Source organism: Podarcis erhardii (assembly GCF_964252035.2).
Source record: "Podarcis erhardii genome assembly, chromosome: 15".
Classification (NCBI taxonomy): Eukaryota; Metazoa; Chordata; class Lepidosauria; order Squamata; family Lacertidae; genus Podarcis; species Podarcis erhardii.
Window position 1 is genome coordinate 34,961,222 of NC_138505.1, and position 24,553 is coordinate 34,985,774.

General features: G+C 45.1%; 1 protein-coding gene across 20 annotated transcripts in view; it reads right to left on the minus strand.

Annotated features, from left to right (window-relative positions):
• The window catches only part of EP400 (E1A binding protein p400), a 76,752-nt gene that overhangs the window by 27,554 nt on the left and 24,645 nt on the right, over window positions 1-24,553 (minus strand). For 13 of the 20 annotated variants that reach the window (XM_081842671.1, XM_081842674.1, XM_081842670.1 and 10 more), the window contains 21 exons: window positions 23,583-23,672; window positions 22,347-22,448; window positions 20,937-21,130; window positions 19,760-19,937; window positions 19,488-19,624; window positions 15,953-16,122; window positions 15,011-15,185; window positions 14,749-14,885; window positions 13,543-13,729; window positions 12,296-12,462; window positions 10,670-10,836; window positions 8,827-9,084; window positions 7,134-7,298; window positions 6,552-6,716; window positions 5,621-5,718; window positions 3,960-4,258; window positions 3,008-3,210; window positions 2,711-2,880; window positions 1,773-1,969; window positions 1,090-1,201; window positions 144-287 (listed from right to left, as the gene is read on the minus strand). In XM_081842671.1, the coding sequence (XP_081698797.1) occupies window positions 144-287; window positions 1,090-1,201; window positions 1,773-1,969; window positions 2,711-2,880; window positions 3,008-3,210; window positions 3,960-4,258; window positions 5,621-5,718; window positions 6,552-6,716; window positions 7,134-7,298; window positions 8,827-9,084; window positions 10,670-10,836; window positions 12,296-12,462; window positions 13,543-13,729; window positions 14,749-14,885; window positions 15,011-15,185; window positions 15,953-16,122; window positions 19,488-19,624; window positions 19,760-19,937; window positions 20,937-21,130; window positions 22,347-22,448; window positions 23,583-23,672 (3,515 nt within the window). The remainder of the gene's footprint in view (window positions 1-143; window positions 288-1,089; window positions 1,202-1,772; window positions 1,970-2,710; window positions 2,881-3,007; window positions 3,211-3,959; window positions 4,259-5,620; window positions 5,719-6,551; window positions 6,717-7,133; window positions 7,299-8,826; window positions 9,085-10,669; window positions 10,837-12,295; window positions 12,463-13,542; window positions 13,730-14,748; window positions 14,886-15,010; window positions 15,186-15,952; window positions 16,123-19,487; window positions 19,625-19,759; window positions 19,938-20,936; window positions 21,131-22,346; window positions 22,449-23,582; window positions 23,673-24,553) is intronic. The other 7 variants (XM_081842673.1, XM_081842676.1, XM_081842666.1 and 4 more) reach the window with 3 other exon arrangements.

Consider the following 24,553-nt stretch of genomic DNA (forward strand, 5'->3'; position numbering starts at 1 on the left):
ATGATTCAGAAGATTAAAAAAAGAAGATGACATGATTATTCTGAAGGGAGCACTTGGAAAGTCCCAAAAGGCAATCAAAACAGTTCTGCCACACAGTTATATATCCTCTTTTATTTCTGTTCAAATTATTTGTGCTTAATTACCTCTATAAAAGGTCTTGCAACCTTAGGAGATATAGTTTCAGCCGGGGAGGGCTCCTGTGTAAGCATCACAAATTCTTCAGCCTTCACACGGAAGCCAGAGTCCTCCATTGGAGAATGAACCTCAAAGAGTTCCTGAATCGTTTGCTGTGGAAGGAGGGGAAATACGTCTCATATCAAGCTCCTGAAGAAGTGTCAATTTATTTATGCTCCCCCCCCCCCATTGTAACTTAACTCAGGGCCAGATTTCTATCCAAAGGAGGAACAAAAGGAATGTCTCCTCACCCCACAGTTCTCTTTGAAGGGGAGGGATTTGAGGCCAAAAGAAATAAAAATTGACACACCTACTCCTTCTTCATTCATTAACAAAATACAGATGCTGCTACTGGCCAGGATTTGGGAAACCAGTTCAGAGGGGATCAGAGGGGCTGGGTCTGAAACCTGACACCACCGAGACACTCTAGCTACTGATGCACTGTGCAAAGTACCCTCAGCATTTTCTCAGATTCACAAAAGACACAATGAGCAGAAACTCTCCTCAATGAGGTCAAACTAATAAGTGCATCTTTTTCTCCATTTCCTTTCTTATGATTAAACTATGTGGATGGAGAGTAGAAGAAAAGCTGTAGCCATCAGATACCATGATCAACACTCTCCACCAAATCTGCTATGAAGTCCCAGTTGCTTTGAAGCTGGCAGGACTAGGAGGCTCCGCCTACTCGGAGGGGTCAAGCATTTGCATAGTCCTCCCACCTTTCAAAGCCAAGTTGGAGCAGCCCAATCCTAAATAACCTCCATGATGAAAGCCAATTAGAAGTCCTGCTAGTTGTGTCTCAAGACAACAATAAAGCCTCAGGAGCCGATGCTTTGAAACAAAGGGTATAAAGTATTTGGGGAAACAAGGAAGCTTTCTTGATAAAATTATTATACTTATTAAAAATATATATACCTGTGTTAAAAAGGCCATAGAATAGTCGTTTCCCTGAGCTGCTACTTCTCGGATCAAATCCTTAGTGCCATTTTTTAAGAGCTTCTCTTCTACTGAATTTCCACTGACAAGCCTAGAGAAGAAACCAAGGAGATGTACCAAAACCTTAAAGCTGAGAGCAAAATGAGAATAGCCAGAACAGACTGAATTGACTGAGTAGTCAAGATTAGAAAATGGTTTTTAGGCAATGTTTTATTGCTGGGCATGTTAGCAGAGCAAAGATGACTGCTCTAGGACATAATCATTTATCTACTACATATTTTGAAAAGTCCTTTGTTCACTATGGACACCCTTCACAACCAAATTTTGCATCATGATTATTGGGATCAAGAAGCAGGTTCTCTTCTATGTTTGAATACAAACAGATGCCATATTGAATCAACATGACAGACTAATCTTTCAAAAATGCACTGCTTCCTTCCTTCCTTAGAACTCCCAAGTGATGGTGTGCGCAAATCTGTTAAGATTATCATAAAATATGGGCAACGCCTGCCCTCTTTAGATGACATGATGAAGTTATGGTATCAGGAATCTCCGGAGCACAAATAGCCTCTGTCGTGCCTACCATGGGCAAGGCTGCATGTTGCCAATCTCACTAGAGGAACCATTTTCTATTTGTAGAACAGCTACTTTGCAGGCATCACCTGTAGATGTGGATGTCTTTGCATCTGCCAATTCTGTCACACCATTCCTGAGCCTTAGCATCCATCACTGGATTTAAATCGTTGTCATAAAACACAACGGTGTCAGCCTCCACAAGGTTGACACCCGTGGAGCGGCTGTGTGAAGAAAGAATTGCACAGAAGATGCGCTTGTCTCTGTTGAAAGTCTTCATCAGTTCCTTGATCAGAAAAGAGGGGTGGGGAGGAAAAGCATCACAGACCATAAGGCATTTAGCACTCACTGTTGAGATGACAAGTATCACATTACTTATTCTCAGGGCAGACACCTTTGTCACACATGGGATCAAGTGCTGGGCCACCCTATCTGATTGGATGTGGGGTTCAGAATCTAAAAAACGTATGTACAGAGCGTACAGAGATCCCTGCTACCCGGGCTGCACAGGGAGCCAGACAGGAAAGAACTGAAGAGAGGTTTCCCTCCCATGTGGATGTACAGTAAGTACACTTTACATAAGACCTGCCAAGTGGAACAAGTGGGAGGGGCAAACCATCCGAGGATCCCCTCCTCCCTGTGGGAAAAGTGATGAAGTACTCAGAACCACCAAATAGCTTTTGAGAACAAATGAACAACAAACAAAGACAGAGACTGAAAATCAGAAGCAAGAAATAAATAAAAAGTGATAGCAAACTATTTAGAGAAGGAGTGAAGTGCTCTTTACTGGGCAAGGTAAAGCGTTAAACCGATGAGGAGCTACCACGGAGCTGGATAGATACTAAAGCTCATGATTCATTGTCTCTCTTGGGCAAGTGGGGATGGACGTAACCCACTTAACTCCCATTGCCCCTGACCATTCACTGTGCTGACTGGAAGTTGGAGTCCAGCAGCATCCGTTGGGCACCAGGTTAGCCACCCCTCGTATAAAGAATGAGATGGAGGGAGTGCTCCAAGTAAAGTTTACCTGCCGCTCTTCCTGATTAGCACACTCATCAATCCTCACGTAGGTGAAGAAATGGAAATTCAAGAAGAGCTCCAAGATGTCTAGCATGAGGATCATCTGGGACAAGATCAGCACCCGGCGTCCTTCCGACTTCAACTTCTGAAGCAAGACCGCCAGAGCTTCCAGCTTGCCTAAATTTTGTAAAATAAGAAAGTGTAAAGCCTTCCCACAGAACATTTGCCTGATTCCAGGTTCTACACAATCCAACCAAAAGGGGGAAAAAGAAAATAAAGAAAATAAAAAAAGATTCTCCTCTACCTGCATCGTACTGAACAAGTCGGAGATCAGGAAACTGAAGCAATTGTGGGGTGGTGAGTTGCTGCAGCTGACTCAAATAAGGTGAGGCTGCCTCTTTCAGACGGTGCCTGAGTAGTTTCATTCTATGGCTGTACAAAGGAGGAAGCCGTGCCATGTGCAAAGATGGAGGAGCAGCCACTGCAGATGGCAGCACACAGAGCAGCCTGGGAAACAAAAAGCAGACACGTGGCTAAGTACTTTGGATATATTAATCATTGCATGGTGGCCTTGTTACCGTATTTTTCGCCCTATAGGACGCACTTTTTCCCCTCCAAAAATGAAGGGGAAATGTGGGTGCGTCCTATGGGGTGAATACAGGCTTTCGCTGAAGCCTGGGGAGCGAGAGGCTCTCGCTCTCCAGGCTTCAGGAAGCTCTGTGCAACCCTCCAGAGCCCGGCACGAAGCCGCGTCGGCCTCCGGAGGGTCGCGCAAAGCTGCCTGCCCTCCCGGGCTCCGTGCAGCTCTGCGGATCCCTCCGGAGGCCAGCACCAAGCCGTGCCAGCCTCCGGAGGGTCGCGCAGAGCTGCCTGTGCTCCCGGGGTCCGCGCAGCTTTGCGCGACCCTCCAGAGGCCGGCGCGGCTCCCTAGGCTTGCGGATAGCAGGCTCTTCTGGGGGCTGGGGTCGGGGGAAGCTCGGGCTTCCCCTGTGCCAGCCCTGTGTCTGGGGGGGGAATAATTTTTTTTTCTTTATTTCCCCCCCCAAAAAAAAAACCTAGGTGCGTCCTATACGGCAGTGCGTCCTATGGGGCGAAAAATACGGTAAATACAGAACCAGCAGCCTAGATTCTCATTCTGGTCTCTTTCAAAGGCGTGGCATGGCTGGGGAAGAGGAACATGAGAGGTGGCTGAAGGCAGGCTTCTGCTCCAGCGGCAGCTTCAGGATCAAGAGCAAGGGAAACATTCCAGTGATCACCTGTTAACAGCATCCCTCAGAGAGTCCTGCTGCTGCTCCAGTGTCTGTGTCATCCCCTGCAGTGGATCACTGTGGTCCCAAGAGGGATTCGACGAGAGGAGACAGTTTGCAAAACCAGCCCAGCTCCATTTGCTGCCTCCAGCGGAAAACTGAGGGGTCATCTTTCTGTCCCCCACTAGAGAACAAATACTCATGAGGTCCTGGCCATACACTGGTGCTCTGGAACAGCGGCGCTCATTGCAAGAAAAGATGCGGTCGAGGCGCTCCTTTAGAATCCTGTTTTTTTCCTCAAATGACTCCTTTGTAATAAAAATTTGAAAAAACCACAAGAAAAAGTGTATACCATGGGCAGAATGCTTTAAAATCAGAACTATAAAGAGTTCAAAGTCTGTTACTTGACTACAATCCTAAAATCACTTACCCTAGAGTAAGTCTCACTGAATTCAATGTGTCTTAATTCCAAGCAAAGATGCATAAGAATGCAACTGCATATTTACCCCAAAGCGAAGGGATCTCCCCCCCCCTTTTTTTTGGCACAACCTCCAACAAAACAGTTCTGATTCATACAGCTATATGCTAGCATCGCTACTGGAGCGCTCTGTAGATTCTGTTCCAGAATAATCAATTAAATCCCCCCATTCGGCTCTACTTCTATTAAATTACATTCTGTAAGGTTATAGTCTACATTTTAGTCTTAAGCATAAATTTAGCAGGTGGGGGCATAATTCAGTAGCAGTGTACATGCACAGCATACTGAAGCTCCCAGATTTAGTTTCCCAGCACCTTCCATTAAAAAAAAGGTCTCAGGGAAAAGGGAAGGGCCAAGAACTCTTCCTGAGACCCCAGAAAACTGCTGCCAGTCAGAGCAGACAATACTGAGCCAGTTACAGATAGGTAGCCGTGTTGGTCTGCCATAGTCAAAACAAAACAAATTCCTTCCAGTAGCACCTTAAAGACCAACTAAGTCAGTTCTTGGTATGAGCTTTCGTGTGCATGTGTATCTGAAGAAGTGTGCATGCACACGAAAGCTCATACCAAGAACTGACTTAGTTGGTCTTTAAGGTGCTACTGGAAGGAATTTGTTTTGTTTTGAATACTGAGCCAGATGGTCTAACAATATAAAAGGCAGCTAGTTACAATCATCTATTTTGTTGATACTGAACATTATACAGCTTCCAAATCAGACAGAAGGTATTTTCCTTTATTATTATTTTTGTTTAATACATAGCTTCCCTTTCATATTTCTGTGGGTACCTTTCATTGTCCCTCTTTCAAAAATCAAATTTCACCATTTAATTTTTGAAAGTGAGCCAAGCTGCATTTTTTCCTTCTCCATACTTAAAATATGTTCATAACCTCTCCAATCTGCCAAAAGTTGCTTCTACATAATTAAAGGTGGGGTTCACTTCTTTACAGGCCCAATTTATATCAACAGTAATTCACCTGCAGGAGTGCATCTGTATCTGTAGCCACACACACCCCACACTTGGGGAGTAGAAGCTACAACATACAACTTTGTTGACAAGCAAAATAAAGTGGAAAAATCAAAGAGCTAAATATTACAACTTCATTTATTTTCACTTTTCAGTCCTCGAAGGAATTGAAAGGGAAGCTATTTCATCTGACAACTGAACGCACACAGTAAAAATCAGTAAAAGTACCTGTGAGTGTCCTCCGTGAATAAGGCCAGGTTTTAAAGATGACGCCGAGTCCCCCGAAGCTAAATTAGTACCACCCATTGTTCTACCTAGAACACACACTTAAAGATAAACCATGTGTTTATACATCCCAAATACACTCTTTACAAAGGACTTCAAGCTACTACAAGCCGTAACATGCCACACGCCACCCAAGGCAATTCCAAGGCCAGCCTTGCATTTAACCACATGCCTGGCTGTCACAGGGAACAAGGAATTGTAGACCGTGCAGGTCGGCAGGTGGGAGGACAGACATTCTGCGCCTCTTCTACCACTAGCTAGCCTACTTCGTTTAGATGCTGTGTTGGGGAGAAGAAAAAGTCTGCTCCTGCAGCACACCTGGTGTAGGAAACTAAATAAGCTGCTGTAAGAGGTGCAGAATACTCTACTTCTCCTCTGCCAGCCCACTGCATTTCTAGCATGCAATTTTATTTTATTTTATTTGTACCATCCCTTGGGGGACCACTCCTGTCGTGAATAAACCATAGTTTATGGCGATGTCCAAACACAGCTTCTATGTTAGGGGAAAATGATTACCTGGGGGAGGTGGTATTCAACTTGCAGGAGACACCAAGGAGGGAGAAAGGGGCAAGGGTGCAGAGAGGAAGAGCTGTTTCCTGAATTTTGGGGTGTGGGAGTTCTAGTAAGGGATGTAAAAAGCTGGCCGCAGAGAAACAGCTCCAGTTGAGAGCCCTGCAGGCTGCAGATGCAAGTCTAGGGATAGGGAAGTAATCGCATCTGCTTCATCCAACTGAAATCATTTCCCCTATTTACTTATGGGATGGGGATGGGGAGGGAACATAGGAAGGCAGAAAGGCCAGAAAATCCCCATAAGGTTTTAAAAATCTGCTTCTTAAAACGTCCCAGAGGTAGACATGCAGGAAAGAGCCCCTACCTTGCTGCGCTACTGCCGGAGCTGGCAAGCCAGCCGGATGCTGGTTTCCCAAAGCGTTCAGAGCGTTTTGAACAGTCCCCGCCGGAGACACTGTCTGCATGACTACCGGGCCCTGAGGCCGCAAGTACTGCTGCCCAGGAGCTGACACAATTTGTAGAACGCTGCCTGCATTGGTAGAAATTGAAACATAAGAGGTCATAAACTGATCCAAAAATTAACAAGGAAAAACCCCGCCACCGGTTTTCTTTTTTACACCATGCATCACAAGAGCAGGCAAGCCTAAACCTTCCAGGTCTCGAGTTATCCTTAAAATGAAGGTAATAAAAGTGACAATGCCACACGACTCTTTCCTCCTCCCTCGGAAAAAAAAAATCCAACTCCTTTTCTTAGCCCATGGATGGGTAAGCTGTGGCTCTTTCAGAAGTTCTTGGACTCCAATTCCCTACAGCCCCAGACGACATAGTGAATGGACAGAGATGATGCAAGCCGTCATACCCAACGTGGGTATATTGTGTGCATGAGAGAGTGTGCATTTGGAAAGGGAGAGAGATGCGCTCTTTTGAAATTAGGTTTGTACAATACCTTGCAGCTGCAGAGGTTGTCCTGCAGTGAGCTGGCGAAGCTGACTGTGGGATAAAGTAAATTTATTCCCCTGAAACTGCAGCGTCACAGGAGTCTCTGGCTGAGCAATTCTGCCCTGTGCTCCTGCAATGGATGCCAACTGGGCTATCTTTACCACTTCGCCACCTGGAGGAGGGGGAGGAACAGAACCACACATTAAGGGGAGGGGCTGCCTTCCAAACAGTCTTTGTCCTCACTCCAGTTAGTAAAACTGATGCTGAAGCTGCTCCCATGCAGAATTATACATAGTGCAGAGGGGGGAAAGTGTCATATAAAAGTTCCACAGGTATTGCTTGCATACAGGGGGTGAACAAATAGGTTTCTTTTGTTTTGTTTTAATGTAGAACAACGCAGGGGGTTGCGGTGTGTAGAAGTTACCCTTCCATTTTTGCAGGAAACAACAGCAACCTGAAAAAACTCATGTGACACTTTGTAAACCAGAGAGTAGAAAGTCATTAAGCAGGACTCCACTGCCTTTTCAAAAGCAAAACGCATTCAAGGAACGCCAAGAATTTCAGCAGGACTGTCAGTGTTTAGTGACTTGGCTGAAGCAATTTTGTTTCCAGTACTCCCTGCCTGTAAGCCTTTTTGATAGAAAGCAACAAACAGGAAGGTAACAAATCAAGAATAATAAATCATTATCGTGCCTGTGGTAGAACTTTCACTGAAAGCATTTTATAATGCATTTTCAAAATGTGCCAAGTTTGTTTCACATCAGTTCCATGATCTACTTAATTCAAAAAACTGCATTGTTAAACTATGGTTGTTGGGTTTTTTTAAACAGGTGATTAGGGTGTCTCAGAACAGATTTAAAGTAATGATAACACCAGTCATAAAATAATTTAGGTCAACTGGAAAAATATTCGCAACAGGTTTTTTTAAATCTGAAAGCATAGCTCTGTGCTTCAATGTACTGAGAAAGCTCCAAATAAAAATTTCACCTGAATTTCTGGATCCGAGTCACCATGTATCTTTGAACTTTTGCAAAGGCAGTTTATTCCCCCAGGGATGAAAACATTAGTATATCAGTGCTCAATAATCTCTAGACATGCTTGTAGGCAGTGCACATACAATCTGAACCGTTCCCCTCCCCATTCCACCTAACAGCTGCATTTTTCGCCTCCAAGGAAGTCGAGAGGCCTTCTTAGCAGGATGAAGTTAGTGTTTTCAAAAAAAGAAAGAAAAAAAGAAAGAAAAGAGAGTCAAATTAGGAAGAGGAGAGCTTTGCAGGAAAGAAAAAAGGCAGGGGGAGTAGAAGTTGTTTCCGGGTCCAAAAGAAGTCTGGCCAGCGAAGGAAACATGCAGAAATGAAGAGATTAAGTTGACACCGCTAATGTTATGTCCACAGCATTTTTTTTTCCTTCTATTATATTTTTTTCTTATCCAAATTTGGGACCTTTCTCCATGGTCATATAAGCAGTGGAAAACAGTGAGCAAGGCTACTCAGAGTGAGGGGGGGGGGGAGTTGTGTTTAAAAAAACAAAAACAAAAAAACCACAAAACAAGCCACCACAACAAAATCATTCTGTACACATTTTTTTTAGGGTGCCTAATAACTTAACCTCAGGGAAGCTTTGGAAACAAAATAAAAATCAAAAAGTGGGAGAAACCTGTAGAGGGGAGGTGGGGTGGGGTGGGGAGTTGGGGCACTTACTAGGCAACCGTGCCTGAGCCTGAGAGGTCAATACCAGCCTCTGAGGCAGCACACTCTGTTGGATGGTGTGCGGGGGGGCCTGTGGCTGGGCCTGGCCTAGCTGTAAGGCCTGCACAGTGGTCTGACCCCGCAGTTTCGCAGGATTGGCCGGGCTAGTTGCTGCTGTGAAGGTCACTGCTGGCTGCTGTCTTGGAGGAGCACTGATGGAAGACTGAGTTGTCTGAAACTGTGGAGCTGCGGAGGAGACGGCTGCGGAGGCTGCAATCAATAAGGTTGGGTTGTGCAAGCTGTTAGATTCAGTCCGCTTTTTAAGGGTTATAGCATTGGAGATTTTTTTTGTAATTAAAAAAACAAAACAAAACAGCTTTTAGGTACAGAAGTGCTGCAAAATCCTCTGTTTTCAGAGGCTATAACAACAACCAGCAACGTAAATACCAACTGGGTCACAGAAGTCATGGAAAACTACATGTGTTATCAATTAGGCCCGCCTGCTCATTACACACACACACACACACACACACACACACACACGCAACTTTAGGTGGTCACAAAATCATCAACCGGCTATTAGTTTGTTTCCACAGCCGTTAGTATTGTAGGACGTGGGGTTCTTGAGCTGTGCCAAAGATGAGCTGCTCGGACAAAATCTAATACAAAAATCAAAGATCCCGATGAACAAATTGGAATTATGCCCCCGCCCCACTGCCAGTATAACTAAGGCTGATAAAATCTTACAGTGCTCATTCTCCGAGCTGATGGAAACACCGGGGGAGTGGAGGAATATGGTGCAAGCCTTCCAGGACTTTGCAAGCAAAAAGAGTGCAGGCTTTAATATCCTGCATTAGAAATCTCTCCCCCTCCCCCCCATGCATATGGTATCATGCTTCCCAGGGCAGTGAAGGTGAAAACAGCATACTAAAGATCAGCATCTTAAGAAGAGCCCTGCTGGATTAGGCCAAAGGCCCATCTAGTCCAACGTCTTGTTCTCGTGGCAGCCATCCAGGTGCCTATGGGAAACCCACAAGCACAACCTGAGCACAACAACTCTCTTCCCAGTGACTGGTATTCAGAGGCCTTAATGTTCCTCCCACCTCAAGGGTTCCTTGCACATAGAAAACTAGCACATCAGCAAACAGACTAGGCTAGAATCCTTTTTCTCAATGTGACAAGGAGCTCTTGCCATGGGAAAGCATTAAAAAAACAACACACAGTTCGCTAACCATATCCTAATATTGGCATAGCCCCCAAAGAACTGTTACCATAGTAGTATGTTTGTCCCATTAACTGGTTCAAAAGCTTTCAGAGAGCAGCTCATGAAAAATCGTGGAGTGGTCTCCACTTGATCTCAAAACGAACTGTTGTGTAGGCCTACGGTGCATCGTTTTTCAGGTGGCAGAAAAGGTCAGCACCCACAAAAAAGTGGTGTGGTCAGGACATAGCTTAAATCTCTTCTCAGGGAGGCTAACCTCACATTTTGAGGACCACAACTGCATGCAACTAAGAGCCAATTTCAAACTGCTAAAACAGGACCCTGCTTAGGTTGGAAGGCAGCAAACCTAAGTCAAATACTTCGCATTTCACACACAAAAATTCCCCGTCAACCTATTTTGGGCGGTTTTCTGATGGCGTGGTAAACACAGGTAAGAGTGATGAACAGAGTTTGAGAGGAAGCACGTACACCATCACAACTGTGTTAAATTTCACCCTGATCCACTCAGTGCACAGCTTTAACCTGGCAGTTTAGTTGTAAAGAAATGGCCATACTTGTAGTCAGGTGGGAGGACAATTTCAATTTATCAGACTGGTATATCTGAGACCCAGAAGAAAACTAGAGTGGCAATACCTTTCATACCTTGATTTGCAGACACTGTAGCTACAGGTGACCTTCCACGCACTTGCCCCTGTTGAGCCACCGTAGCTGTCGTCACTGTGCGTTGTTGCACTTGAGCACTGGGGAAAGCCGCAATTCTGCCTTCAGGCTTCTGCCCATATTGAACGGGTTGGAACAACCTGAAAAGGTTGGGCGTTACTTCATTATTACCTCCTCCCACAAGCACAACACTAACAAAACCTCGTTCTGAATTACAGTTTTGGACAACAGAACAGAAGCACTTGCATAGCTTAAAAGTACCGTATTTTTCGCCCCATAGGACGCACCGCCCCATAAGACGCACCTAGTTTGGGGGGGGGATAAAGAAAATAAAATTATTTTCCCCCCCCAGGCACGGGGCTGGTGTGGGGGAAGCCCGAGCTTCCCCCGACCCCAGCCCCGAGAACAGGCTGCTGCCTGCAAGCCTTGCGAGTCCGGTGGGACACCTTCCTGAAGCACGGGGCGTCCTCCGGAGGGCACCCCGTGCTTCGGGATGCAAGCTGCCGCCCCAAGCCTCACGTGGGAGGCTTGCGGACACCTTCCTGAAGCACGGGGCGTCCTCCGGAGGGCACCCCGTGCTTCGGGATGCAAGCTGCCGCCCCAAGCCTCACGCGGGAGGCTTGCGGACACCTTCCTGAAGCACGGGGCGTCCTCCGGAGGGCACCCCGTGCTTCGGGAGGCTTGCCGACACCTTCCCGAAGCACGGGGTGTCCTCCGGAGGGCGCCCCGTACTTCGGGCTGTAGGCTTCTGCCCGCAAGCCTTGCCAGGCCGCGGGAACTCCCCCGGGCTTGCAAGGCTTGCAGATAAGCTTCCTGAAGCCTGGAGAGCGAGAGGGGTCGGTGCCCACCGATGCCTCTCGCTCTCCAGGCTTCAGCGAAAGCCTGCATTCGCCCCATAGGACGCACACACATTTCCCCTTCATTTTTGGAGGGGGAAAAGTGCATCCTATAGGGCGAAAAATACGGTACAACATGGGACGTGGTTATCATTACAGTAAACAGAATGATTTGAAAGTAGCTTTTACAAATCACCTTTCAGTCACAGGGCACTCTAGGCAGTGCACAACAAACATAAACTTTAAAGAACAGAACAGACACCACTTTGCCCCCCCCCCCATGAAAAATATGTGCAATTGAGTCCCAGTTTATTAGAACATTTTTCCATACTGCCTTTTAGGGAAAAGCACTTCTAAAGGCAGCTTGCAAACATAAATAAAACATTAAAAACAGACAAACCCAAAGCCTCATTCCAATAAAACTAAACCATTAGAAACAGCAGTCTAAAATCATTTCACAGTCCAGCAGAACGCTCAGTAAAACCCATGTAAACTAATTGCATTACTCCCAATGTTAGCTTCCCTTTCTTCTCCTTCCATCTGTACCTCACCCTCTGCATCTGCTCCACTAGACCCCCCCCCCAGCACTCTGGAGTACATTTTGGGGGCACACACGTGGGGGGGGGTGTTCCCTCCCTTCAGAAATAATTTCAAACCAGCAGCGACATAAGCCATTAAACAGTCAAATGCCCAGCTCAATGCCTCAACTGAATAGCTGTTCAAATTAAATGGGTTTTCAAGGCTTGTTTTAAAAGCTGCATACCTGCTTGGCTTCAACTTCACTGGATTAGGCCTTGCGGGAGGTAGAGGAGAGGTGTATATTTCCTCAATGAGCTTTCTGGTCACTTTTTGCTTGGGCAGCACTTGTGACTCATACAGAGTCATTTTATTCTCAATCCCAATCAAATCAAAGAGACTCAGGTCCGTATCCTACAGGTAGACAAAGAGAAATTTAAAGCATTAGTACCACTCATCCAACGTTATCGTTTATAACCTACTCTTCTGTTCACAAAACAAAACAAACCCAAGAAACATCAGTTACAGATAGGTAGCCGTGTTGGTCTGCCATAGTCAAAACAAAACAAATTCCTTCCAGTAGCACCTTAAAGACCAACTAAGTCAGTTCTTGGTATGAGCTTTCGTGTGCATGCACACTTCTTCAGATACCAAGAAACACACTTCTTCAGATACCAAGAAACATCAATGAAATAATAATTTAAATGTTTAAAACCCACCAAGTTAGTTGCTTGAAGTATTTTGGGGAGCACCTTTCCAGACAAACTTGTCAAGGCAGCGTACCACATTATATGAAGAACCATTACAATTCCACACATTCAAAGATTCAAACAGTCAATGAGGGGCCTAATTAAAAAACATTAAAAAGTGACAGGCTGCCTGAATAGAAATTGTTCTCAATTTCTGTATTAAAAGCAACAGTGAATCTTCATAGGGAGAGTGCTGGATCCTGATCTCTGAGTGACTGCCACTGAATTCTATAGATGAGGCCAGTTCCCAACATTGTGCTACTAACTATCTGATGAAGATGCCATGCTGTTCTGTGTAGACAGAAGCAGGCTTGTAAAGATCACCCTCTACAATGCCCTTGAGTAAAGCAGGAAAGTTCATAAAACAGATAATTGAATGGTCTGTCTGTGAGCACTTAAAAAAGGATGCTGAGATTACTAAGATCCAGCATGGGTTTCACAAAAACAAGTCATGCCAGATGAATCTCTCTTCTTCTTCTTTTAAAATAGAGTTACAAGCTGGTCAAAGTTTGGTCTTGCTGTTCTCCCCTCCCGTCACTGCGCACGCAAGGCAGTATGTGGCCTGCAGGTTCCATGTCAAAGTACTCTTGCAGTCCACTTGGTATGAAACGTTGGACCACCCTGCTCCAGATGCTGCTGAACTACAACTCCCATCATCCTTGTTCCATACTGGCAGGGGCTGATGGGAGTCCAAGAACATCCGCAGAGCCACAGCTTGCCAATCCCTGTCCACTGTTTGACTCACCTTCCAAACGTCACGTTCAAGTGCTTTTAAGACCAGTGAAGCAGTTCTATACTGCAGTGTCTCTGAGACATAGGAGGAACTGGAGAGCCGAGGGTTTATCAGATCAGGATGGTTGCAGATCTTCTGCAGCTGCATCAGAACATGAAGAACGCTGACAAAATGCCCACTTTTTAGAGCATCTTGGGTTCTGCCAAAGGAAAGAAGCATGTCAACTTGAATCAAATGTTAAGAAAGCCCCATGAAACATCTTTCATCGCTTGAACCAGTGTTTTATGGCTGTGGTGCAGATTCTCAAACGTTGATTTATTACACAGTACTTGTATCCCACTTTTCTTTGGAAAGCTCAGAGAAGCTTACATGAGACACGAGTCAGCCTCCCATCAATACACTAATCAGATCCACAGCAGCTTAGCTTAAGCAATTCTGCAACAGTGGGCACTCTTCCTAGATCTGTAGTGAAGGCATTTTTAACACAGGTACACATTCCATACTGCAAGTCTCCACACCTGATGAGTGAAGAGATGCAGCCCATTCTACCTCCTTCTGAGCATGTGTTGACCAGGACTCACATGATTCAATTATAGTTCTAAAAGCTACGTTAAAATTGTAGCTAGGACTCCTTCCCCCCCCCCAACCCTTGCTACAATACAGACTAAATTCTGACTTAATATGCCATAATATACATGAGTTATGTGTGCTCTTTGCAGCCAGTCTGTTCCTCCTTTCACACAAGAAGCTAAGCAAACCAGGAAATCACTAGTCAACCATACTTTCCTGTTACATGCAAACCACCTAGGTTTGCTTAAAGGCTTCCCAAATGAGCAAGATTCAGAATCCAATTTTTAAACCATGTTTCTGAATCTGGCTCATTTAGAATCATAGAATCATAGAATCATAGAGTTGGAAGAGACCACAAGGGCCATCGAGTCCAACCCCCTGCCAAGCAGGAAACAAAATCAAGAGAAGTCCTCAACCACACTTCCTAGTTTGAATGCAACATGAAATTATGATTCCTGGTTCATTTTGCAGCTTGCACAGGAAGAGGAATAAAGCAGCAACAAGGCTTTCTGTGCAGGTGCTTACAACTAAACTACATCCTATTATTTGAAGGTGGCTAAAGAGTTGGTTAGCACATTAAACGCAATCTGAAATTTCTGCATTGTGAACTGCATAACCGACATGTTCAACAAGTTGCATATCTCATACCCCGGCTGCAGAATGACATCTTCATACATCAGTTTTTGTCTGTTTGAAAGCCGACACTTAAGCACGTGCTCATATTTTTTGGTTAACTGCTTTTCAACATCTCTTTTCGATCTTCGCAAAATAAACGGCTGGATCATCTGGGGGCGCGTGAAAATAGAAAAACCAAGTTAACATAAATATTGTCTTCATTAAATTAAACCATATTACTAAAGCGAAGCTGGGAGAGCCATGCATGCGCTCAGACCAAAGTCAGGTCACTCACTCGGTGTAACCTGATGACAAGTTTGTGGCAGTAATCCTGATTCTCCTCATTGGCTGCTTTTACTGGGAAATCCAGGTAAGGTTTGGAGATTCCTGGAATCAGGAAGTGCACCATGGTCCACAATTCCATCAATGTGTTGTGCAGAGGTGTATCAATTAGGAGCAAGCGGTGCTGGCTGTGAAAAACAGTTCAAAATGCTATGAAAGGACAGTTATCCCACTGGTGTCCATCTAGCAATTTACTAGAACTAGTGAATAAAATCAGGGGGGGGACCCCACACAGGTAAAAAGGAAACACATTCAGGCCCCAGTTAAGACCAGGAATTAACAATAAAGTTGTCATGTGAGTATCTATGCCCGGCTCAGGTTTCCCTTAGAAATAGCAACTGCAACTGGGTTCCCCAATTAGAATTGAAGTGAGGTGGGGCATGATTCTAACACAACTACTCCCATTTTCTTGACAAAAATTACACTGTCCAGCTGCTACTTGACTACAAAGGTGCCAACACGCCCCCTCTCCACATGCTGTGGTCCAGATCTATCTCCCTGCAGCTGTCTTCAGAACAGACAATCACATGGCAAAGATATAATCTGGCCCTGGCCTTAGATATTATTTTGAGAACTCAGTATGATGGGAGCAAGTCTTCAGCTTATGTTCATCTGCACTCCAACCTCTCATGTAAGACAGTAGTGTCCTGTGCCACTGAATGCTGTGCTCACCTGTACTTGGGATGTCCCATTTAGCAATTTCACCCCCCTTTCAACCCACAGATTTCTTCCTGGTCCAAACAAGGATCACACAGCCACCATGGCCAACTGTCAGGAATAATGGGAACTGAAGTTGTATGACAATATCTGCAGGACCACAGGCTACCCGCCACTGTCCTAGACCAACATAAAGCACTATGAAGTGCAAGGTGCAAGACTTCTACATGTGTCAGACCTGCGGAGACTGAAAAGTGCTTCCCAGTGTTTCTCCGTCATGTTTTTGATCTGTTGCATCTCATCAACAATGAGGTACTTCCATCGCATCTTTGTGAAGGCTTGGTGGCCTTTGAAGAGCTGCTTGTAGGATGTGATGCACACATTGAAGCGGTTGGGTTCCATCCACTCCTGCAAAAAACGAGGGAGGGAAGATGACTATACTTGTCAAAACTTACAGGCAGAAGACAGAACTTCCCAAGCCTATGGCTTTATTCAAAATAAGGGCATTCATACAGTTATACCTGGTAGCAGGCAGGCAAGATGGATGAAGAGCAAGGGGGGGTGAATATCAGTCTTTTGGCTGCTCCCCCTTTGAGACAACTTGAGGATTTCCCCTTTCCAGAAATCTCACTGCACTTTAAAGCATACTTGCTAAACCACTAAGCATTTAGTACAGTGTTAGAGAGAGTAATGATTTTTTATTTTTACGGGTCCCTTTGGATTCGATTGACAATGTTCACTGGTTTTTATTATTGCATCTTATTGCTCTGTTCTAAATAAATATCCATCAGCACGCAATACACTTTCTTCCCTCAGGCAGGCCCCTGCCCCTTACCCTCTTTAGACTCTGCAAAGAGATGGGGAATTCTTGCAGCAGCTCCTTCCCAATGAACTGCAGCTTCTCCAGGCAATAACAAATAAGCAGGATCTACCTGGCAAAGGGGGCCATTGAGCCCAGGGATAAGAGAACAAGTTTTGCAAACTGATTGCAAACTGATTCCCTAGCTGAAAAGATACCAGACAGAAAGGCTAGGAAAGACCTTTGCCAGTGCTCTTGAAGAGAGCTACTTCCAATCACAGTAATGAACTGTTAAGTCTTACAGAATAAAGGCACCTTCATATGTTCGTATTGTATTTTCTTGCTAAGGCCCCTGGCGAATGTAAGGAAAGCGAAAAACACCCAGATTCGGTACAAGAAATCATGCCCATGTGGCCTGCCTTCTCAAGATTCTGACTTGAATTCTGACTTGAAAGCAAGGAAGAGAAAAGTCCTAGCTACCTCAAGGGCTAAATAATTTGTTGTTAAATAAGGTTGCAAACCCAAATCAAAGTCCCTGTTGAGGTGTGCAGCTCCATAGATAAAACAGGAACATGGAAAGCTACCTTACACCAAACTGCCTTAGCAATGACAAACCTAGACAGCATCTTAAAAAGCAGAGACATCACCTTGCCAACAAAGTTAAAGCTATGGTTTTCCCAGTAGTGATGTATGGAAGTGAGAGCTGGACCATAAAGAAGGCTGATCGCCAAATAATTGATGCTTTTGAATTATGGTGTTGGAGGAGACTCTTGAGAGTCCCATGGACTGCAAGAAGATCAAACCTATCCATTCTGAAGGAAATCAGCCCTGAGTGCTCACTGGAAGGACAGATCCTGAAGCTGAGGCTCCACCTCATGAGAAGAGAAGACTCCCTGGAAAAGACCCTGATGTTGGGAAAGACTGAGGGCACAAGAAGAAGGGAACGACAGAGGACGAGATGGTTGGACAGTGTTCTCGAAGCTACCAGCATGAGTTTAACCAAACTGCGGGAGGCAGTGGAAGACAGGAGTGCCTGGTGTGCTCTGGTCCATGGGGTCACAAAGAGTCGGACAGGACTAAACGACTAAACAACAACAAAATCTAGCTCAATCTTGTCTATACTGACACACAGGGGCTCCTAGGGTTTTCAGACCTTCGGAACCCTCCATGGAGATGCTGTGGACTGAACTCCAGGCCTTCTGTAATTCGCTCTATGCAAGGCTGCCCTTGAAGCTGTCCCAGAAACTCCAGCGGGTACAGAATGCTGCAGCGAGGCTCCTTACGGGGTCTCTGCCATGGGAACATATTCACCCAGTGCTTTTCAAGCTGCACTGGCTCCCGGTGGAGTACAGGGTCAGATTTAAGGTGCTGCTTTTGACCTTTAAAGCCCTTCACAGCCTAGGACCCTCGTATCTACGGGACCGCCTCTCCTGGTATGCCCCACGGAGAGCCTCAAGGTCCATAAACAGCAACACCCTAGTGGTCCCGGGCCCTAAGGAAGTTAGATTGGCTTCAACCAGAGCCAGGGCCTTTTCAACTCTGGCTCCGGCCTGGTGGAACGCTCTGCCTCATGAGACCAGGGCCCTGCAGGATCTGATTTCTTTCCGCAGGGCCTGTAAGACAGAGTCGTTCCGCCTGGCCTTTGGCTTGGAGCCAATTTGATTCCCTCCCTCCCTCTCTTTCTTTTTTCTTTTCCTTCTCCTCCTGTGATGAGGCTACATTTTAATATTTTAATGTTCCATTATTTTAATGTTGTATTTTATTTTTGTTTTTAAGTTGTAATCATTCATCTTGTTTTTATTATTGCTTGTAAGCCGCTCTGAGCCTGGCCTTGGCTGGGGAGGGCGGGGTATAAATAAAAATTATTATTATTATTATTATTATTATTATTATTATTATTATTCTGCGTGCAATGTACATATTCTACAACTGAACTACTGACCTTTCCTCTTGATCTAAACTACTACAGGGAATCTCCTGCAAGGAGCCAAATTCACCAATACTTAATTAAGTGCTGCTCTGAGCAACTCTAAGGAAGGTGGTGGTGGGGATATAAATGCAACCAATTTATTTTCTTATTGCACTTATATCCCACCTTTTTCTCCAAGGATCTCATGGTTCTCCTGCTCCTCATTTACTCCCCACAACAACCATGCAATGTAGGTTAGGCTGAGAGGCGGTGCTGACCCAAGGTCACCCAGTGAGCTTCACGGCCACACCGTCCGCGGCCACAGATTGGGGAATGTGGACTGTGTCTCACGACAGGGGTCAGAAGAGGCCTTCAGGTCAATGGAAGGCAGTTATCTCTGTGAGTTGGCACCATTTGCTACTCAGCAGCCCAGGTCAATCTGCCTCATCCCTCTGGTGCATGGGTAGGGAACCTGTCTCAGCCTAAGGGCCACTTTTCCTTCTTTGCAATCCTCTGGAGGCAAATTGCATGTGGTGGGCATGGCCAGAGGCAAAAGTGGGCAACAAATGTGAATTTTTGCCTTTGTACTGCATGCTAGTTTCTACACATACTTACACACCCTTCTGTATCCTCTATCCAGGTAAGCAAGGGGCATTATCAGATTTCAAGGAGACATTTCAGCTAAGCAAAACTACATAGTGATCCAGTTAAGGATTGAGCCCTGGGAAGGAGATCTGACCTGCGGAGATTTCCAAAGACTAGAGGCCTGAAGTGACACATTTGTCTGCCAGGTCTGATGCTCCCCCGGACTCCTCCTTTACAGGCAAAAGCCTGGAACCTGGGGTGTGACATCCAACTGCCAGGGGCCAAAAGAGCCTGAAATGTACATCCACTATTCCTAATATATTGCACATATATTTTGGATTTTTGTAAGCTACTTGCTTGCTAAGCCAATCTCAGCTGGAAGATGGGGCATAGCTATAGTGAATGAGAAATATAGGTGGAATTTTGCTCAGCCATCAGATGTTGAATTATTTTTTAAAAAATATCTACAGAGTGCTGTACCTGTCTTTTTGTTCGAAGTTCTTGCTGGCTGCCAATGTAGAGCAGGATTTTCAACCCAGGGCACCATCGCTTCAGTTCAAGCTCCCACTTCAGTATATTACAACTCCGAACAACAATGAGATGAGGGCCCCAGTCACCTGGCAAAGGGAAGAGAAGGAGAGGGATGTAGGAGAACTGTTCACTTCTGAGGAGCCCAACGCTGGCATGAAAGCCAGCCCTGGACCATTTCCCATTTCAGTAAATAGTAGCCGCAAAGCAGAGGGCAGGCTTACCCTCATTACACGCCAGATGTGCAAAAAAGGCAATAACTTGCACCGTTTTGCCAAGCCCGGCTTCATCTGCCAAAATGCCATTGAGATTCTTCTTGTACAGCTTGGCAAGCCAGTCCAATCCGATCTTCTGGTACTCTCGAAGGGAGCCGTACAAGAGGGGAGGAGTGTTGTATTTAACCTGCAACAAAATGACATGCAGCCCCACACTTTAAAAACTTCCAAGATTCCTTCACAGGACAACCAGCAGCTTTTCACTAAAGTAGTAAAGTTTATTTCTAAAGATCTAGACAAGTTTTCCCCTTCTCAAACAGAATTAGTAGTAGTATACCGCCCTTCATTCTCAGATCTCAGAGCAGTTCACAAAGAACTTGTCTTGGATGCCGGTGGATATTTGTTTTTTAAAATATGGGGCAATTCTGTTTAGCCTACCGCCACTTTCTGTCTAGCAGCATTACCCCCACCATTGCAGAATTCTTTCATAATACAGTGGTGCCTCGCAAGACGAAATTAATCCGTTCCGCGAGTCTCTTCGTCTAGCGGTTTTTTTGTCTTGCGAAGCAAGCCCATTGATGGCTTAGCAGATTAGCGCTATTAGCGGCTTTTAGCGGCTTAGCGGCTTAGCGGATAAGCAGATAAGCGGCTTAGAAAAAGGGGGGGGAAGGGAAAAAAAACCGCAGGAACTCGCAAGACATTTTCGTCTTGCGAAGCAAGCCCATAGGAAATTCGTTTTGCGAAGCACCTCCAAAACGGAAAACCCTTTCGTCTAGCGGGTTTTCCGTCTTGCGAGGCATTCGTCTTGCGGGGCACCACTGTACAAATGTTAAAGGAATTCCAGGGGCACTCAAATGGTCAACTGAACAAAAATGACACCTTCATATCAATTCTTAGGCTTCCAGTGAGGAAACAGTTTTGTAAGATTGCTGAGCATTCAAACTAAAGATCACTTTTACACTTGTAAAACTATGGATTCGGGGGGGGGGGTGTTGCAAGAAGAAAGCAGCAGATAGGAGCAGTTAAGACAGCAATCTTGTGCACACTTATCTGGGGGGAAAGTGTTGTCAAACATAGCAGGTCTCACTTCTGAGCCAATGAGTTTAGAACTGCACTGCAAGAATGCGGTGGGGACATCTCTACATGCAGTCAACTGTTTGCCACAAATGGAACAGAAAATACTTACCGAAGTTGTGATCCGGGCGCTGCCTTTTGGCAAAAGCGCTTCTGCTGCAGCCGCTACCTCTGCGATGTCCCTCCCGTGTTTCTTAGTAGGAACTGCTCTCTCAGCGCCCTTATACTGATCAATGCTAAGGAGAGAATCGATCAGGATAACTTCCTTCTGGATACTCTCCCTTTCAGCTGTGTGGTCTTCCATCTCTGACAAAACAATACACCAAACAATCAATTTTGCACAGGCAGAATCGTCAGAATAACACCTGACACGTTAAAATACTAGATATTGCACATACTAGAATCCAAGACACTGAATCCAGGTGAGAATGGGATCATAAACAATAACCCAGTGACCTAGATCAGGAAAGGGTAACCTGTGACCCTCCAGATGTTTTGGAGAGACCAACTTCCATATACAGCTCAACTAGCACAGCCAATAGGCAAGCCTGGTGGAAGTTGGGAGCCCCCAAAGTGGGCCACAGGTTATCTACCCTGCCTGGTTTAGATGGCATTCCATCTCAGCATGCAGGCCTTCAGGAGACAGCATGAAGCCGTTCCACTGTCAGGAAATATAGAGCAGAGCTGGTCTTGGATTCAAATCCATGCTCTTCCACAAGGCTCACTGGGTGGCCTTGAGAAAGTCAGTCTTTCTCAGACTAACTCACCTCTTACAAGTTGCTGCACTTCTAAACAAAACAATCAAGAGAACAAAATAAAATTTAAACAGCAGGATTGTGAAAGGGCCTTTGGAAAAGGCTGGCACATTCACACACCCCGCACTGCCCTACCACTGAGAAAAAAAGGAAGAAAACATGCTTTGTTAAGTAACGCAGCCTGATCACTTCCTGTGGTGGCCACCAACTAAACAAAAATGCATGGGACAAGTGCACACTGACTGTAGGGATCTTGTGCACATGAGTACATCCAATCCCTGTTAACATGCATAACTGAGGAAAGATTGCTAATTGTTTACACATGCTTTGAATTCTCTTCTCTCCTTTGTCTTCCTCCCCTGCAACCTTCCTAACGTTAAAGCGTGGGCAAATACACTGTTGGTGTATTGTAGCAGTTTAAGAACGAATATGCCCTTATAGTTCAAATTTACAAGGTTGCAACTAGGTGGCCTTAAACAAGACTCTCATACTCAGCTTTAATTCCACCCATCATCTGCGATAAGAGGATTATAATGCTGACAGAGCTGTTGCGTTGATTCCTAGACAGCATCCTCTGAAAATTCTAAAGATCTACATCAATATGAAGTATTATTATATTAACCATCCCAAGGACACAGGATGAAGGTAGGCTACTTAAATTTAAAAAATAAATAAAAAATCTGCGGAACCGTGGATGCAAAACATTTTCCCTAAAAAGGTCAGAGCAGCTCAATGGTATTTTGGAATGAAACGCCACCAAAATATACCTTCTTCACTAGTCTCTTCTTCAAGCTTTGGCTGGGGCCAGTGAAAATTCTCAGCAAAGGCACCTTCATACATCTTCACCAAATCATCCAAAGACAGTTCAGCTGAATGAGATTGAAAAAGCAAAGTGTGATGCCGTTGCAGTTACTTAGCACCAAAGCAGAGCACAACGAAAACCATTTTAGACAGGACAATGTTATTTTTAAAAGGGTACTTCCTAATTAACATCCACGCAAGGCTTTCATGTTAACATCAACAGAGCGCTTTCAAAAAATGTTTCGCAGATGGATGGAGCGGTGTCATTTTGGAAGGTATCCGTTTCTAGAGCAGAAAACACATTTTTTTGGTCTGGATTCTCAAGCTTCAATTTAATTAAGATCACAAATGAGATTATATGCCCAGGTTCACCAGAGAGCAGAGTTCCCACAGGCACTGGGAGGGCTGGGAGAGGAAAAAGAGGACTCATTCACAGATGCAGAGTCTGACCAGGGGGGAGGTGGTTCAGCCTCCTTCTGGATTTTTTTTTTCTCAGCCACAGGGGCATTCTGAGTATGTCACACCACTCCTTCCCTATCCCCTCTCTTGAGTTTTTGGTTTTTTCCAAATGGATCTCCATGCTCCTTCCACAGCTGGTCTCATCAGTGCTCAAACCAATATGGAGTAGTATGACCAAGTCTAACCAAAGGAGCATCTATGGATGGTGGGAAGCGGAGGGGGAGGGTAGACAGAAAGACTCCCGATCCTGACTAACCTCCTTCGCTACACACACACAATAACTTAGCATTCTGTCCAAACCGGAGGTTATGGTTTGTTTCACACAAAACAAACCATAGTGATAAGTCAAGGTTTGTTCTTGGTTTGCCAGCCATGGTTTGTTTGGAGCAAAACAAACCAGAATTCACTGGTACAGATGGAAGACTAAGCCAAGGATTGTGGTTTGTTTCTCCGTGCACTAGCAGGGAGGAATGAAACAACAAAGATCAGTGTGTTCACAGTAAACCATTCGTTATGTGTGAACCAGACCATCATGCATTTCTTATCTGTGTCATGTTCCAACATATGAATTGGAAAGCGTTTTGAACTCCAAAAGTGTCTAGCCTACCACCTCTCCAAATAAGTCAACAAGAATATCAGTGATGCTAAGGCTGAAAGCAGTATGCAAAGAGAAAGGGATATATTCTCAGGCATATATTCTCAGTCATTCAGTGGAAATGCTATTCAGAAGTCTTTGGACTCACCTTCTTTTGCCAAAGTGGATAGCTCACTCTGATGATTGACATTGCCTTCTTTAGCTTCCTGCTCTTCGATGGTTTCCTCTTCATCTTCAACTAGAAGACAACACAAATTCAATGTATCAAGTTGATGTAGGAAGCTGCATGTTGCTGGCATAAGATTCAGCTTGTCACCTTTAGCATTACAATATATAGCCTTCCCACCCTGCCCCTGTAAAAAGAACTAAAAATCAAACATAGTGATAAAGATACACCCATTCATAATACATTCACCTAAGTTGCACTGCCATTAATAGGGACCAGCATCTATTGTAGGCACCAACTCCAAGAGCTGGGGTCCCCACGGCACCCCCAGATACGTACACACACATACCCTTAGCACCAGCTAAAATGCTGATATTCTCTTTAAGTCTGAAACCTTTTAAAGGTTGGAACTTTTTTATTTTTAAACTTGGGCAACAACTGGACTAGCTGGAAAACAATATGTAGCCAGTGTGGTGTAGTGGTTAAGAGCAGTAGACTTGTAATCTGGGGAACCGGGTTCGCTTCCCTGCTCCTCCACATGCAGCTGCTGGGTGACCTTGCGCCAGTCACACTTCTTTGAAGTCTCTCAGCCCCGCTCACCTCACAGAGTGTTTGTTGTGGGGGAGGAAGGGAAAGGAGAATGTTAGCCGCTTTGAGACTCCCTAGGGTAGTGATAAAGCGGGATATCAAATCCAAACTCTTCTTCTTCTAAGCTGCCCTGCCTTCTTCCCTTCACGTTTTTAAAAGGAAAGGGAGAGAGTGGGGCAGCTGAAGAGGAATCTGAGCTTTCCACCCTCCTGCTAAAACTCCTGGTAATGCTGCCATTACCCAGTAAGTTTGAAAAATGGAGGGGAAACTAGGATGTGGTGTTTTCCCTGACCTTTTGTTTGCTACTTTTTGAGAAGGGATGCTTCCTGTTTTTTGTGTATGCCTATTTTTTTTTATTTTTATTA